The following is a 16,351-nucleotide window of genomic DNA, read 5'->3' as shown; positions in this document are numbered from 1 at the left end:
AAGAGGTGCAGGGTATGTAACTTGGTGATTCTAAAATGGCTGTAGGGGCGTGTGGACATTTCTATATGTGTCAGCCCTGCAGCCTGCCCTCCCTCTGGGTAACACTTAACTGCAACAAGCTGCTTTAGAAAATAGTTGTATAACTTTGGTGGTTGTAACTTTTTGTGCAGTGTCAGTAGCTCAGTGGGAAAAGGAGTTGGACTACCAATTTGTGGGTGGATAGTGTTTATATAGCACTTTTATGGTCAAAGCACTTTACAGTGACGCCTCACATTCACCCATGTCAGGGTGTTGCTATGCAAGACAACATCACTTCACACAAGGACTCATTTTGGGATTAAGGACCTTGATTTTCCAGTCTGACGGGGATTTGAACGAAGGATCCTCCGATCACAAACCCACCACTTTAACCACTTGACCATCACCTCCCTTGTAGACACAGGATCAGTTTTTGGTCATGTGACCTGTCTGTGCCCTTGCACAAGACATCTATATTGTCCTAGTTAATGAGCTGTAAATGGGTACTCAACTTGTCTGGGGAAGTGTAACCTCCAATGGGCTGGTATCCCATCCAGGGGGAGTCATCCTCATGCACTTCATACTGCAGAATCAGGGTCTAAGCAATGTTACACAGTAAATTTTGCTGAGTAAACTATACTCTGACGGGATAACATTTGGTCTCAGTCCAAATAGAGTAAAATACGAGGGCTGTCAATAAAGTAACGGTCCTTTTTATTTTTTTCAAAAACTGTATGGATTTCATTCATATGTTTTTACGTCAGACATGCTTGAACCCTCGTGCGCATGCGTGAGTTTTTCCACGCCTGTCGGTGACGTCATTCGCCTGTGAGCACTCCTTGTGGGAGGAGTCGTCCAGCCCCTCGTCGGAATTCCTTTGTCTGAGAAGTTGCTGAGAGACTGGCGCGTTGTTTGATCAAACTTTTTTCTAAACCTGTGAGACACATCGAAGTGGACACGGTTCGAAAAATTAAGCTGGTTTTCAGTGAAAATTTTAACGGCTGATGAGAGATTTTGAGGTGATTCTGTCGCTTTAAGGACTTCCCACGGTGCGAGACGTCGCTCAGCGCTCTCAGCCGCCGTCGTCAGCCTGTTCAAGCTGAAAACCTCCACATTTCAGGCTCTATTGATCCAGGACGTCGTGAGAGAACAGAGAAGTTTCAGAAGAAGTCGGTTTCAGCATTTTATCCGGATATTCCACTGTTAAAGGAGATTTTTTAAATGAAAGACGTGCGGACGGATCCGCGCGTCGGGACGCAGCCGACGCGCTGCGGTGGCACAGGAAAAACACCTCCGTGTTGATAACCATTTGTAAAATCCAGGCGGCTTTTGATGGCTTTCAGTGGAGTGAGTATATGAGAAATTGTTTAACAGGCAGGACATGTTCCAACTTGTCCTTAAGGCTTTCAACAGAGGTGTTTTTCCTGTGGCGGACCCGTCCGCACGTCTTTCATTAAAAAAATCTCCTTTAACAGTGGAATATCCGGATAAAATGCTGAAACCGACTTCTTCTGAAACTTCTCTGTTCTCTCACGACGTCCTGGATCAATAGAACCTGAAATGTGGAGGTTTTCAGCTTGAAACAGGCTGACGACGGCGGCTGAGAGCGCTGAGCGACGTCTCGCACCGTGGGAAGTCCTTAAAGCGACAGAATCACCTCAAAATCTCTCATCAGCCGTTAAAATTTTCACTGAAAACCAGCTTAATTTTTCAAACCATGTCCACTTCGATGTGTCTCACAGGTTTAGAAAAAATTTTGATCAAACAAAGCGCCAGTCTCTCAGCAACTTCTCAGACAAAGGAATTCCGACGAGGGGCTGGACGACTCCTCCCACAAGGAGTGCTCACAGGCGAATGACGTCACCGACAGGCGTGGAAAAACTCACGCATGCGCACGAGGGTTCAAGCATGTCTGACGTAAAAACATATGAATGAAATCCATATAGTTTTTGAAAAAAATAAAAAAGGACCGTTACTTTATTGACAGCCCTCGTACACTATTATAGAGTGAAATCAGCTCTTACCATCCTGTCAAATCAAGTGTTTCTACTCCAATAAGAGTTGATTTAGCACTGTGATAGAGTATATTTAACTCTATTTAGACTCTATTTAGACAGCAGAGTAAATTTTACTCCACAAAACTGACTCTGTACCAATGGGCTTCGGGGCCTATAAAGAGCTTAGTTACCTTTTTGTGATTTTAACACCTTTGTCATCTGTCTTGATGTGGTAAAGCACCTTGAAACACTATACAAAGAAATGTCATTACTGTATTATGATGTTTGACATGATCATTTTTTGTAATGATCAGGTGTCATTATTGTTATTATTATCATGAGTGTCATTATCAGTTATTATTGTTACTATCGTCATCCTTAATATCAGGTGACATGATTATTCTCATCATTGTTATTAGTATCATTACAATCATTATCAAATGTCATTATCATCATCCTTAATATCAGGAGACATGATTATTCTCATCATTGTTATTAGTATCATTACAATCATTATCAAATGTTATTATCATCATCCTTAATATCAGGAGACATGATTATTGTCATCATTGTTATCAGTATCATTACAATCATTATCAAATGTCATTATCATCATCCTTAATATCAGGAGACATGATTATTGTCATCATTGTTATTAGTATCATTACAATCATTATCAAATGTCATTATCATCATCCTTAATATCAGGTGACATGATTATTCTCATCATTGTTATCAGTATCATTACAATCATTATCAAATGTCATTATCATCATCCTTAATATCAGGTGACATGATTATACTCATCATTGTTATCAGTATCATTACAATCATTATCAGATGTCATTATCATCATCCTTAATATCAGGAGACATGATTATTGTCATCATTGTTATTAGTATCATTACAATCATTATCAAATGTCATTATCATCATCCTTAATATCAGGTGACATGATTATTCTCATCATTGTTATCAGTATCATTACAATCATTATCAAATGTCATTATCATCATCCTTAATATCAGGTGACATGATTATTCTCATCATTGTTATCAGTATAATTACAATCATTATCAGATGTCATTATCATCATCCTTAATATCAGGAGACATGATTATTGTCATCATTGTTATTAGTATCATTACAATCATTATCAAATGTCATTATCATCATCCTTAATATCAGGTGACATGATTATTCTCATCATTGTTATCAGTATCATTACAATCATTATCAAATGTCATTATCATCATCCTTAATATCAGGTGACATGATTATTCTCATCATTGTTATCAGTATAATTACAATCATTATCAGATGTCATTATCATCATCCTTAATATCAGGAGACATGATTATTGTCATCATTGTTATTAGTATCATTACAATCATTATCAAATGTCATTATCATCATCATCATCACTGTCGGGTGTTATTAACTGAATCATCATCAGGTGTCGTTATTGTAATCATTAGCATCATTAATGTCAATATTCAATTCAATTCATACACTGCTCAAAATAATAAGGGGAACACAGTGTTCCCCTTATTATTTTGAGCAGTGTATCATTTAATGCTTAAAAAAGATACACTTAAAGAGTCTTAAAGATTTAATGGAATCTGACTGCCTAATGACAATAGGCAGTTTGATCACAATGGATGATCAAGATGAGCAAAAGCTCTACAGCCTGTCAATGACTTTTTTTTACCTTACAAACACAAAGTTGCATCCTGATACTGCAGAACACCTGGCCGTACATAACGTTCAACAAGTTCTGTTCGATAAGATGGCACACAATTATTTGAGCATTTGTATTTCAACTGATGGAATAACATCCGCTAACTCACGGTATTGTATTATTTTTGCATTTACATAATTTTACTTCAACCTAACAAGCCTTTTGTCTCCTTTCTCACTCTACATCCTCAGGCAATGAGTGTGGACTGCAACACACACACACACACACACACACACACACACACACACACACACACACACACACACACACACACACACACACACACACACACACACACACACACACACACACACACACACACATCTATTCACACTGTCCATGGTGATGAATGATCCCCGCAAGGCAGCGAGACAAGCTTGGACCACTTCTTCCTGCTATTCTTCTTTCTTTGGCCCTTCACACTCATTCATTCATCTCCATTTTCTCCCTCGGGCCCCGCTAACGCTTGTTTCTCACATCTTCATTAATGCACTCCTTGCATCATGCAAACTGCTCACCGCCTCACTCTTTAACTTTTGTTCATATTTCAAACATCCCCCTGTATCAATCTTCCACTGTGGGTCTTTCATTCTGTGCCTCAGTTCCTCATCTGCCTCTTCACCCCTCGGAGGCTTTGCCAAACAAACAGCATCATCAAAGCGAAATCCGAACTTGAACTCTAAACTCTAAACTCCAGACTTTTTCCTGAGGGAAATTTTCTATCAGGAGAAGCAGCTCTGTGTAATGTGCACATTGGAACACTCTCTCTTATTCATGTGCAACCTCAAATCAGAAAAAGTTGGGATGACATGGAAAATGCAAATATATCCCCCCTGCAGTGATTCACTTTGACTTCTGTTTCATTGCAGACAGCTTTTTTCATGTCTTGTGTGATTAACTTCATCTCATTTGTTAATGAATATCCATTCTTTCACATCAGGCCTGCAACACGTTGCAAAAAAAGTTTGGACACCAATGCATTTACCACTTAGTAATGTTGCCATACCAAGCAATTATGTCAGGTGTTATTTTCTCCCATTCTTACTGCAAATACTTCTTAAGGAGAGCAAGACTGCAGGGTCATTGTTGTTGCATTTTTCCTTTCAGAATTCTCCCCACATTCTTGATTGGGGACAGGTGAGGACTGCAGTGAGGCCAGTCCAATATCTGTACCCACTTCGTTTGCAGTCATGCCTTTGTAATGTGTGCAAAATGTGGTTTTTATTGTCTTGTTGAAAAATGCATGGACATCCTTGGAAAAAAAATGTCATCTGGAGGACAACATATGTTTCTCTACAATCTCAATGTTCTTTTCTGCATTAATACTCCCATCACAGAATTGTAAATTCTCTTTCCTAAAGTAGCCAACACAACTCTATACCGTAACAGACCCTGGATTTTGGACTTGTTGCTGACAACAGTGCGGATGTTTTTTTTTTTTTTTTCAGCTTTGGTCCTGAGCACACAGTGCTGATTTCTTCTGTAAAGGATCTGGAATAGTGGGCCATTCGAACAAAATACCTCTGACCCTGGGGAGGTCGACACCACCTCTGGACAAGGCTTTCTTTTTGCATAGTAATGTTTTAAGTGGCATTTGTGAATGTAACTCCATATTGTAATGCTTAAATAAGATTTCCAAAGTAATCCCTTGCCCATGTGGTTATATCAACTATTGATGAAAGACGGTCCATGATGCAGTGCCATTTGAGTGATCGGCAATGACACGTGTTCAGCTTAGGTTGGCACCTTTGCCCCTTAAACGCTGAAATTCCTCCAGACTCCTTGAAACATTTAATGATATTCTACACTGGAGAGGGAGAAATGTGCCTTCCAATCTTTCTTTTGGGAACATTGCTTTTAAAACAGCTCTATAATTTTCTCACACATGTGGAGAGTGTCTGCCCATCTTGCTCCTCAAAGACTCATACTGCTTTTGTACCAAATCATGATGACAAATGCTTGTTAATATCACCTGTTCAAAATAACATCATTATTTATTATTTTTACTTCATTACTAGCCCTAAATTGCTCCTCCCCCAGATTTTTATTTATTTTATTATTATTATTTTATGTCTTTTATTTTATTTTCTTAAATGGAGGAATGGATTTATATTAACAAATGAAATTAAGTTGGCCACACAAAATATGAAATGCCTTGGATTCATGCTGTTTACAGTGAAACAGAAAAAGTAAATTAAAGAATCAGTGGTTTGTTTGTTAGTTTGTTTGTCCCAGTGTTTTCTAATTTAGGGTTGTAGATGTCTTGTTTGGTTCATACAGGCTTTTTTGTATTGCAGAAAATCATCCTGGTGCATCCTGTGCACACTAACCATGGATATTGTTTGCCCCCGAGCCAGAGTGCAAGATGAAAGGTACGGACGATCCTTCAAGTTTCTCTTGGGCAACATAATAATTGTTCCTCTGGGTGGATGGGCTTGGACTACACAAGGTCCACGCAGAACCAGGAATGTTCCACAGAAGCCAATAAAGCAGCAACTATTTCCTGCCTATCACATCAAAGTCCAAATAGACAAACCGAGACAGTAAGAGAAAGTTATCTTCAATAATTCAGGAGATCTGTAGACACTGCCGGTTCAGTTCACCAGATGGGTGAAATTTTATATAAAGGGACTTTGGAATTTAAGAGTCATGACTCCAATCTATAAAATCAGAGCTACGGGGCTTACATATGGTTGGGGAAATCACCAAGGATGATTACACTTCTTAACCTGTAGATCAAGACCTAAATTATATCTACGTGTTTGTGATGGCACCCAAATAAACAGCACTCAACCCATATGTTGGAATTAGCCAGTTTCAACAACAACATTTTTTCTCTTTATTTCGGTTCAGTTTCAGGTTCTTATTAGAGATGAGATGATTTGTTTTGATTTAAGCCTCCTTCAAACCACTTTAAAATCCATGTGCTGACTGACTCAGATGCTATCGCTCTGGGATTTCACCTGTAGCGTTGCACTTGAGCAAGAGGCGCCGACGAGCTTGAATCTCCAAAGCCTTTCCAGTAATCTTTCTTTTCTGGGCTTATCATTACTTTAATGACAAGGTGCATCTCCACAATCTGGCTCTGTGTTTATCTGTGTGTATGTGTGTATTTTTTTCATTAATTGAGACATTCTCAGTGTGAAGGAATTAGAGAAGACCACACACACAAGAGCATGCACATGCACACACAGAAACATTTATAAAGAAAGATGTACACGCTTATACACTGCGATAACTTGATCTAGAGTGACCACTTACAAGTACATGTGCGATCATGCGCAATCACGTGGCTACGGTGGTGAAAGAATCTAATGTCACTGTGGCCATCAGACTGTACAACTCCTCACTCAGGGGGAGGAGGAGTAACAGGAAGACAGAGGTCAGGAATGAGAGGAAAAGTAGTAGCCAGTAAACCAGTATTGATCAGTATGTCTGGTAAATATTGTGTATTTATATTTGCAAACTGTTTTTCTTTTTGACTTTCACTTTTGATACTGTGTGCTTCTTACCCTGTGTGCTGCTAAACAATGCTGCTGGAACCTCAATTTTCCTGAAAGAGTCTTCCCAAGGGATCAATAAAGTTCTGTCTAATCAAATCTAATCTAATCTCTAATGTTATAACTTTAGAAAAATGTTGGTGCATGTATGAGATGACAGAAATATGGTTATGGGTGTTTATGAAGAATTATTAATTTGGACAGCGGGCTTTGTGTGCGGTACGATGCTGGGAGGTAGGGGTGGGGTTTACAGATGAGGTGGTCCACGTGCATCCGCGCAAGCACATGCACTGACACATTGACCCCGCAGATGAGACAATTAAGCCACCAAGTGCTCTCATTAGCTAGGGGGATAGCGGTGTGGGTGGTGGGAGACGGACAGAGGAAAGGAGCGGAGGGGGAATTGATGGAAAATGGGGTTGTTTCACAGCTCATTGGAGATGCTCTCCTTGGCCTGCAGTGTCTGCTGTTTCCCTCATGGCTTCCAGATGCTACCATGAACTGTTTTGAGACAATCAGGCTGTAAGTCCCACCATCAGCCAGTGTAGTGGCCAGCGTTGGGGTACAGTCTGTAATATGTCAGCGTTACTCTATACCTGGATTGTGGTTACAGCTGAGATGCGTGACTGGGTGGGCAGGGGGTGTTTCATTCGCTGCCGGATGAGGTAGTGTAGCATGATTGGTGTGTATGTGTGACTCACAGCGACATTAGGTTGGGTAGGTCCCACGGTGCATCATCAGGAAGTCTCTCCAGCTGGTTGTTTTGCAACATTCTGAAAAAGGCACAGAAGCTTCATTCAGGTTTAACGGTTTATTAATACACTGAATGTGTTTCATAAGCTGATAGAGTGTATGCGTCATGCCTGAGGGCACATCATGCAGAACAAATAATTCCATGGTGAGCGAAATCTGACACAAGAAGCAAAGGGCCAGCGAAAGCTTGAAGAGAAACAGGGAATGAAAGGATGGAGGAAAAGCAAAAGAGGAGCTCTTTGGGTGGGCTGCTGATGTCATTCTCAGAAGAATGGAGCAAAAAAAGTGAGGAGGAAATGGGGAGAAAACAATAACACTCTCTTTCTTGCCCTGACTTTGTCTTTCTTTCCTTTTTCCCCCTTCCGATTTTTATATGACTCGAATGCATGAGGTGTATCGTCTCCAGTATGGCACTCTCTGTGGATCTGTTATTCTGACATCATGGTGCCACAAAAGTCAGTCTTTGTGTGTATTTGCCCCCCCCCCCCACCATTGTAATACCCTTTTTGCACAAATGATGCAGTAGTATTAATCTATGTTTCTACTGTATTTCGTGAATCTTTTTTGTTTTTTTTATAACCTGTAAATAGGGCTTGCAATAATATATACTATATATATAATATATAATAATATATATTAGTATACTGTAAAACTCAATGAGTTAGTTGAACTCAAACCATTTGAGGAAACCGATTGCCTTAAACCATTTGAGTTTGCCAACTTAAATAAAATAATTTTCAAAAATTTATTTATTTTTTTTTTTAAATGACATAAATTTCTGCCTAAAAAATTTACATTACATTTTGGATTAGATTTTTTGATGCATTCTTTGGTTTACTTGTTGACTCTGCATTGTGTTGTTATGACTCTGTCCATTCGCTCACTTCGGGACACGAACTCACGATCTCTGGCATGGAAGTTGGACTCTCTAACCAGAAGGCTAAAGCCCAGGGCTCTGGGATTGTGACCAGAGAATTCTTTTGAGCTGTTGGGAATAAGGTTTACTAACTACATATGCACAGTGACACCTGCTGGCCTCCGTTAGAGAAACTCATTTAAAATGAGTGAATGGAATGCACTGGAAATATGAGTTCTAAGGCTCACTATGATGCAGTTAATGCATTAACTGTATCATAGTGAGCCTTAGAACCTTTCAGCCTACCCTCGTACATCGCACTTACATGCCCCAACACTTACATGCCCCAAAACTTTAAATGCACTTAAAGGAACTGAGTTGTTATGACAACAATTCATTTTGAGTTAGTTTAATTAATGGACATGAGTGACTATAACTTTTTTCAAAGTTTGAGTTACATTAACTTAATTATTGTATTAAAATGGAGTGTTTGGTTTAACAGTGTACAGTGTGCTGATGAAGTGTCAGAATCCGGAGCAGGTGGTTCTGTGTCACAGAATTTGAAGTACCTACTTAAAAACTGGGTTTCAATTCATGTTTGCACACTTGAGGATACATGTCTGTGTCAATCAGACAAGACACTTCATCTGCATTGTTCCCATCCACCCAGCTGTAAATGGGTTCCGAACTTGGCTGAGAAATGAACCTGCGTTGGAGTAGCTTCCTGCCCAGGGGAAGTCATCGACCCGTCCAGTTCACGCCACAGAAACCAGAGATAAGCACCGGCCCAATGGGCCTCATGGCCCAAAAAAGATGTACTGTACTCACTCCCTGTCTTAAAATCTTTTATATGGGATTGTTTTACTTTCTCATGCAAACTCTGCTCAAAGTTTCCACTGGTAGCACTCAACTGCACATCAGGAGGCAACATGGTGAATAAACACTAACATAATTGTGGTCACAAGTTTACACACACACTCATCATTAGCATGAATGCTGTAACAATACTGGGCTTTCAATGATTTCTTTGTTATTTTTCTGGGACACAGTTGTTGTACAACATACTGCAAGAATTTGGTGTGCAAAAGTTATTTAATTTCTGTTTTCTGAAATCAAAACAGGGTCAAAGTTCTACATACAGTGCACATAAAACCTGGCTGAATGTCCCTTGACAGGGTTCACCTTGAGACATTCTGGTTGGATAATTGACCTATCTTCTTGACAGAGATCAATTAAATTTCATGGTGTGCTGGCATGGACACAACTTTAAGCAAATTCCACATATTTTTTGATATAGCTAAAGTCAGGACTTTGGGAAGGCCATTCTAAAAGGGTAATGTTCATCATCTTCATCCATTTAATTACCAAGTTTGTTGAGTGTCTGAGGTCATTGTCTTGTTGGAATACCAAATTTAATCCAAGTTTCAACTGTCTAGCTGGTGGTTTGACATATTAATAACAATTTTATTCATAAAGCACTTTCACATCTGATATTTCAGAGTGCTTTACAATGAAATACAAATTAAAACACTAATAGTGGAACAATAATCAATGTAGAATTTCTAAAAGAAACAGGCCACAATTAAGAATAGAGCCAAAACATTCAGTCATACATAATCACAATGGGTTAAATGAAATGAGTCCATCTCTATGAGTTGAAACTGGTGATTTTTAAGTTTTGATTTAAACACCTCAACTGAATGTGTCTAAATTCAACAGGCAGACTATTCTACAACAAAGGAGCATGATATATAAAAGTTCTGCCACCTGACAACTTACCATAGCAGCACATTGGCACATAAGACTCAATCATTTCCATAAGATAAGATGATGCACAACCATTTAGTATTTTATGTTAACAAGAAAAAACTTGAACTCTACCCTCATGTTAACAGGGAGCCAGTGAAGGGAGGCCAACACCACAGCAATATGATTTAATTTCTTAGTTCCAATCAAAACTCTAACAGCTGCATTTTGAATGTTTTGAAGACTTCTTATATTATTATTTACAAAGCCAGAGAGAAGTGCACAGCAGTGATCAATTCTGCAAGACACAACAGCGTGTATCAGTCACAGACCTGATCATCATAAAATCACCAACAGTTCACATCACATAGGCCTCTTTTTCAAACATAGTCAGCAACCATCGTCTTAGGCTTCTTTGAGATCAGAAGTAGAAAATTAGATGACATCCAGCTTTTCACTATCCGGTTGTTAAGCTCTGACGTAACGCATCACATGATAAATCTGTTTCCGGATCCAAAGACCTCCAAGTTTACAATTGAAGTTACATTTGTTTGATCCTTTTAAGGATTTACAGTTTAAGTTTAGTTTGTGTTTACATTGTGCTCAAACCTCCATCCCTCCCTGCTCTGTCTCCACCTCCGTTAACTGCATTCGTCGGGTTCTATGGTCAGAACACTTAATAAAACTTTTTTCTTTTACTTTACATATTTTATTATGCACAGGTAAAATATACATGTCTGATTGTTAATAAAAAAAATGATTTATTACAATAAACAGGACGTTAAAGTGCAAACTTCACTTTCCCCCCCGAACGACATGAACAGGAAGCGATCGCAGCTCACAGCAACTCCCATTGAAAATAACAGAGAAACAACCTGAGCGTCTGACATTTTTACATAAAACAAACGCAGTAACAACGTCTAAAAATATCCAGGAGAGTTTTAGGAACAATATACAAAGAGTTTTATGTTGCGATGTTAATGCTGTTGTCCGTGTGCAACAGTGTAAGTGCAGCCTGATCAGATCATCTCAGTGCAGTTCTCAGTGTTAATGACAGCGCGCCGTTTTTTTTGTTTGTTTGTTTTTTTTGGAGCCGGAAGTTGAAAATTACATGATGCGTTACGTCACACTTAGCAACCGGATACAGCCAGACAGTCCAGACAGTATATACAACAATGGGCATATACATATGTACATCATCAGCATAACAGTGAACTTAAACCCATGGCTACATGTACTCTGAGCAAGAGGTGCTATATAAAGAAGCCATAATAGTGGTTGGTGCAACAGATCAATATACTGATATTACCTGTTCAGTGAAATAGAAATTGAACAGGAGAGGTTTAACATAGGGCAGCATGTTGGATTCGTGTTTAGCTCTGTTGCCTCACAACAAGAAGGTCCTGGTCCTTTTTGTGAGTGTGCATGTTCTCCATGTGTTCACATGGGTTCCCTCGGGGTGTTTGCCTATGTGTGACCCTGTGGTAGACTGGTGTCCTGTCCAGGATGTGCCCTGCCTCTTGCCCTGTGTCTGCTGAGATAGGCTCGGCTCTAGCGTGTATATATATATATATATATATATATATATATATATATATATATATATATATATATATATATACACGAGTATATATCTATGTGTGTGTGTGTGAGTATATAAACTCACTGGCCACTTTATTAGGTACATACCGAGTTGGATCCCCTTTTGCCTTGAGTCTTTGTGGCACAGATTCAACAAGGAGTTGGAAACATTCCTCAGAGATAGGTCCATATTAACATGATAGCATCACGCAGGCACCCATTCAATCAGTCTGCCCATTGCCCACTGACATCAACAAGGTATTTTCATTTACACCACTGCTACTCACTGGATAGCTTAACTTTTTCTGACCATTCTCTCTAAACCCTAGAGATGGTTGTGTGTGAAAATCCCAGTAGATCAGCAGTTTCTGAAATACTCAGACCAGCCCGTCTGGCACCAACAAACACCACATTGAAAGGCACTGATATCCCCTTTTTTCCCCAATGTAATGCACAGCTTGAATTTCAGCAAGTCCTCTTCACCACGTCTAGATGCCAAACTGCATTGAGTTGCTGCCATGTGATTGGCTGATTAACTATTTGTGTTAACAAGCAATTGAACAACAGGTGTACCTAATGAAATGGCAGGTGAGTGTGCATACACACACACACACACACACACACACACACACACACACACACACACACACACACACACACATATATATATATATATCTGGGGTTGGTAAGGTTAGACCTTACTTCTGTGAAGCGCCTTGAGGCAAATCTGTTGTGATTTGGCTTAAATTTAAATTTCAGATTTAAGATTTTTGTTCTTTTTGTTACTGCTGCTGTATAACTGAGCATTTTATTAAATATTCTGATTGTATACAATGGGGACTTTCACTGTAATTTTCAAACATATATAATGTTGAGCAGAACTGCATAAATACCACATATTTAGCAGCTTTTTGCTATTTCTAAATGTTTTCTGCACAACAATTTATGTACAGTACACATCAGCATGACACACAGTTACAACATGCATGATTGCTCACAGCCCCAACATATTAACACAAAATACAATTCTGTGTCACTTGTTTGAATTGCACATTCTAAATCACCTGTGGTCATAAAACATAACCCGTGGGTGTCAGCTGCAGTCTGTGCAGCACATTTTGGCATCCCACAGCTTTTTTGTTTTGGCTACTTGACCGTGTCTGCAAACCTTTAACAGAAATTGTGAGATTTTATTACACAATGGAATTCAACAGTGATACTATTTGGAGAAATGCACAGCTGGTACATTAATGTTGGCCAATTGAAATTACAAGTTGAACAGTACAAACATCAAAAGACTCCAAATGAGATGTTTTGAGGCTAATGTGTAACATGTGTTGGAAAAAATGATTTAATTACTGTAAAACTACAAAATGTGTTCAACAAAATGACAGAATGAATCTGTGGATCCTGTTTGATGTTGCTGCATTTCCTCGATCAGTTCATCTTTTGGAGTTGCACTCAAATCTCGTTGTAATGCATATTACAATGACAATAAAGGCAATTCTGATTCTGATTCTGATTCTAACTCTAACAGAAGACGTAAGTCTGATACAGGCCCTGAGGCCTATTGGTGCTGCTGCTTATCTCCGGATTCTGCAGTGTGAAGCGATTGAGAATTCTGGACAGGACACCAGTCTGACACAGGGTACTTCCTCAACCAAGGTCATGTGGACTGATACAGTATAGATGAAGCACCTTGTCCAAGGATACAGACAGGTAGCGTGAGCAGGAAACAAACCCAGGTCTACAAACGGGCAAGCCAGCTCTTTATCCACATAGCTATTGTACCTGCTCTACCCTGATAAAAGAGCAAATTGGATTCCTATGGTGCACCATTGATCCAGGGAAATATTAATGTTACTGACCTGAACTAACCCAATGCCAGTTGTATAGTACATCTACAATGCTTACATACACCCATTTCCAGTGGGTGAAGCCTTGGCGTGGAAGAGAGGTCATCAGGTGGTCCTTATTCTTCTGGGGTATTTTGACCCTTAACCACAACACCCCCCAGCTGGTGGGTCTTTAATGACAGGCCAGGTCACTGCCCCACTCCTCCAGGCTTCCAGCTTATGTCCTCTCTCAGATGCTTCCCCCAGCCTCCAAATGGCTGACTTCCTCAAGTGGCTTCTCAGTCCCAGTTTTGTCATTAGGTTCCACACAAACTGAGCTGGGAATCCTCAACATCCGCCATGTTGTTCACCCCTTATCCCGGCAGTCTTGGATGAATTGCTGGTATTTGGCTTTTTTCCCCTCTGCAGCTTCCTCACAGCCATCCTCCCACGGAACAATCAACTCCACTAGAATGCTCCTCTTCACCAAAAGAGAATAGACAGTCGAGTCATAGGACTAGTATTAATTCTAGACCTTATGTGTTGTGTTTTAATGTGTCTGTGAATGTTTATTCATTCAGAACCTGCTTAGTCCACTTAAAGGTCTTGGGGCTGGAGGCTATCCCCTCAGTCATTGGGCGGAAGCTGGGGTAGACCTTGCACAGGCCACCAGTCTATCTCAAGGCTGGCACATATAGACAAACTCAGTCACACATTCACTCATACGTATGGTCAGTTTAGAGGTTTCCAGTTTACCTGACTGGCATGTCTTTGGAGGTGGGAGGAAGTTGGAGCACCCGGAAGGAAGCCACGCAAACTCCACACAAAGAGGAACAGCTTGGTTTCAAACCAGGGACCTTGTCACTGTGAATTCTAAGAGGGTTTATTGGCCTTAGAAATAGTACCACTCAAGTTTAAAGGAAGCAGGGGTACATTTTCACTGACATAAAGGTGCCATAATACAACCCCAATTCCAATGAAGTTGGGACGTTGTGTAAAATGTAAATACAAACAGAATACTATGATTTGCAAATTCTCTTCAACCTATATTCAATTGAATACACCACAAAGACAACATATTTAATGTTCAAACTGATAAATTTTATTGTTTTTGTGCAAATATTTGCTCATTTTGAAATGGATGTCTGCAACACATTTCAAAAAAGCTGGGACAGTGGTATGTTTACCACTGTGTTACATCACCTTTCCTTCTAACAACACTCAATAAGCGTTTGGGAACTGAGGACACTAATTGTTGAAACTTTGTAGGTTTAATTCTTTCCCATTCTTGCTTGTTCAGTTGTTCAACAGTCCGGGGTCTCGGTTGCCATATTTTGCACTTCATAATGCACCACACATTTTCAATGGGTGACAGGTCTGGACTGCAGGCAGGCCAGTCTAGTACCTGCACTCTTTTACTATGAAGCCACGCTGTTGTAACACGTGCAGAATGTGGCTTGGCATTGTCTTGCTGAAATAAGCAGGGACGTCCCTGAAAAAGATGTTTGGATGGCAGAATGTGTTGTTCCAAAACCTGGATGTACCTTTCAGCATTGATGGTGCCATCACAGATGTGCAAGTTGCCCATGCCATGGGCACTAACACACCCCCATACCATCACTGCTGGCTTTTGAACTTTGCGCTGGTAACAATCTGGATGGTGTTTTTCCTCTTTTGTCTGGAGAACACAATGTCTATGATTTTCAAAAACAATTTGAAACATGGACTCATCAGACCACAGCACACTTTTCCACTTTGCATCTGTCCATTTCAAATGAGCTCAGGCTGAGAGAAGGCGGCGGTGTTTCTGGATGTTGTTGATGTATGGCTTTCACTTTGCATGGTAAAGTTTTAACTTGCACTTGCAGATGTAGCAACGATCTGTGTTAACTGACAATGGTTTTCTGAAGTGTTCCTGAGACCACGCGGTAAGAGCCTTGCCACAATCATGTCGGTTTTTAATGCAGTGCCGCCTGAGGGATCAAAGGTCACAGGCATTCAGTGTTGGTTTTCGGCATTGCCGCTTACGTGTAGAAAGTTCTCCAGATTCTCTGAATCTTCTGATTATCTTATGGACTGTAGATGATGGAATCCCTAAATTCCTTGCAATTGAACATTGAGAAACGTTCTTAAACTGTTGGACTATTTTTTCACACAGTTGTTCACAAAGTGGTGATCCTTGCCCCATCTTTGCTTGTGAACGGCTGAGCCTTTTGGGGATGCTGCTTTTATACCCAATCATGACACTCACCTGTTTCCAATTAACCTGTTCACCTGTGGAATGTTCCAAACAGGTGTTCTTTGAGCATTCATCAACTTTCCCA

The 16,351-nt window shown here is 39.9% G+C and overlaps 1 protein-coding gene across 1 annotated transcript in view; it reads right to left on the bottom strand.

Annotated features, from left to right (window-relative positions):
* Positions 1–16,351, bottom strand: part of LOC117512436 (leucine-rich repeat-containing G-protein coupled receptor 6) — a 148,279-nt gene that overhangs the window by 39,070 nt on the left and 92,858 nt on the right. Inside the window, exon 4 of the mRNA XM_034172508.1 lies at positions 7,958–8,029. Coding sequence (XP_034028399.1) covers positions 7,958–8,029 — 72 coding nt within the window. The remainder of the gene's footprint in view (positions 1–7,957; positions 8,030–16,351) is intronic.

This window comes from Thalassophryne amazonica, chromosome 6 (assembly GCF_902500255.1).
Source record: "Thalassophryne amazonica chromosome 6, fThaAma1.1, whole genome shotgun sequence".
NCBI classification, from domain to species: Eukaryota; Metazoa; Chordata; class Actinopteri; order Batrachoidiformes; family Batrachoididae; genus Thalassophryne; species Thalassophryne amazonica.
Note: the sequence above shows the minus strand (reverse complement) of the source record. Positions and strands in the feature narration are given on the sequence as shown.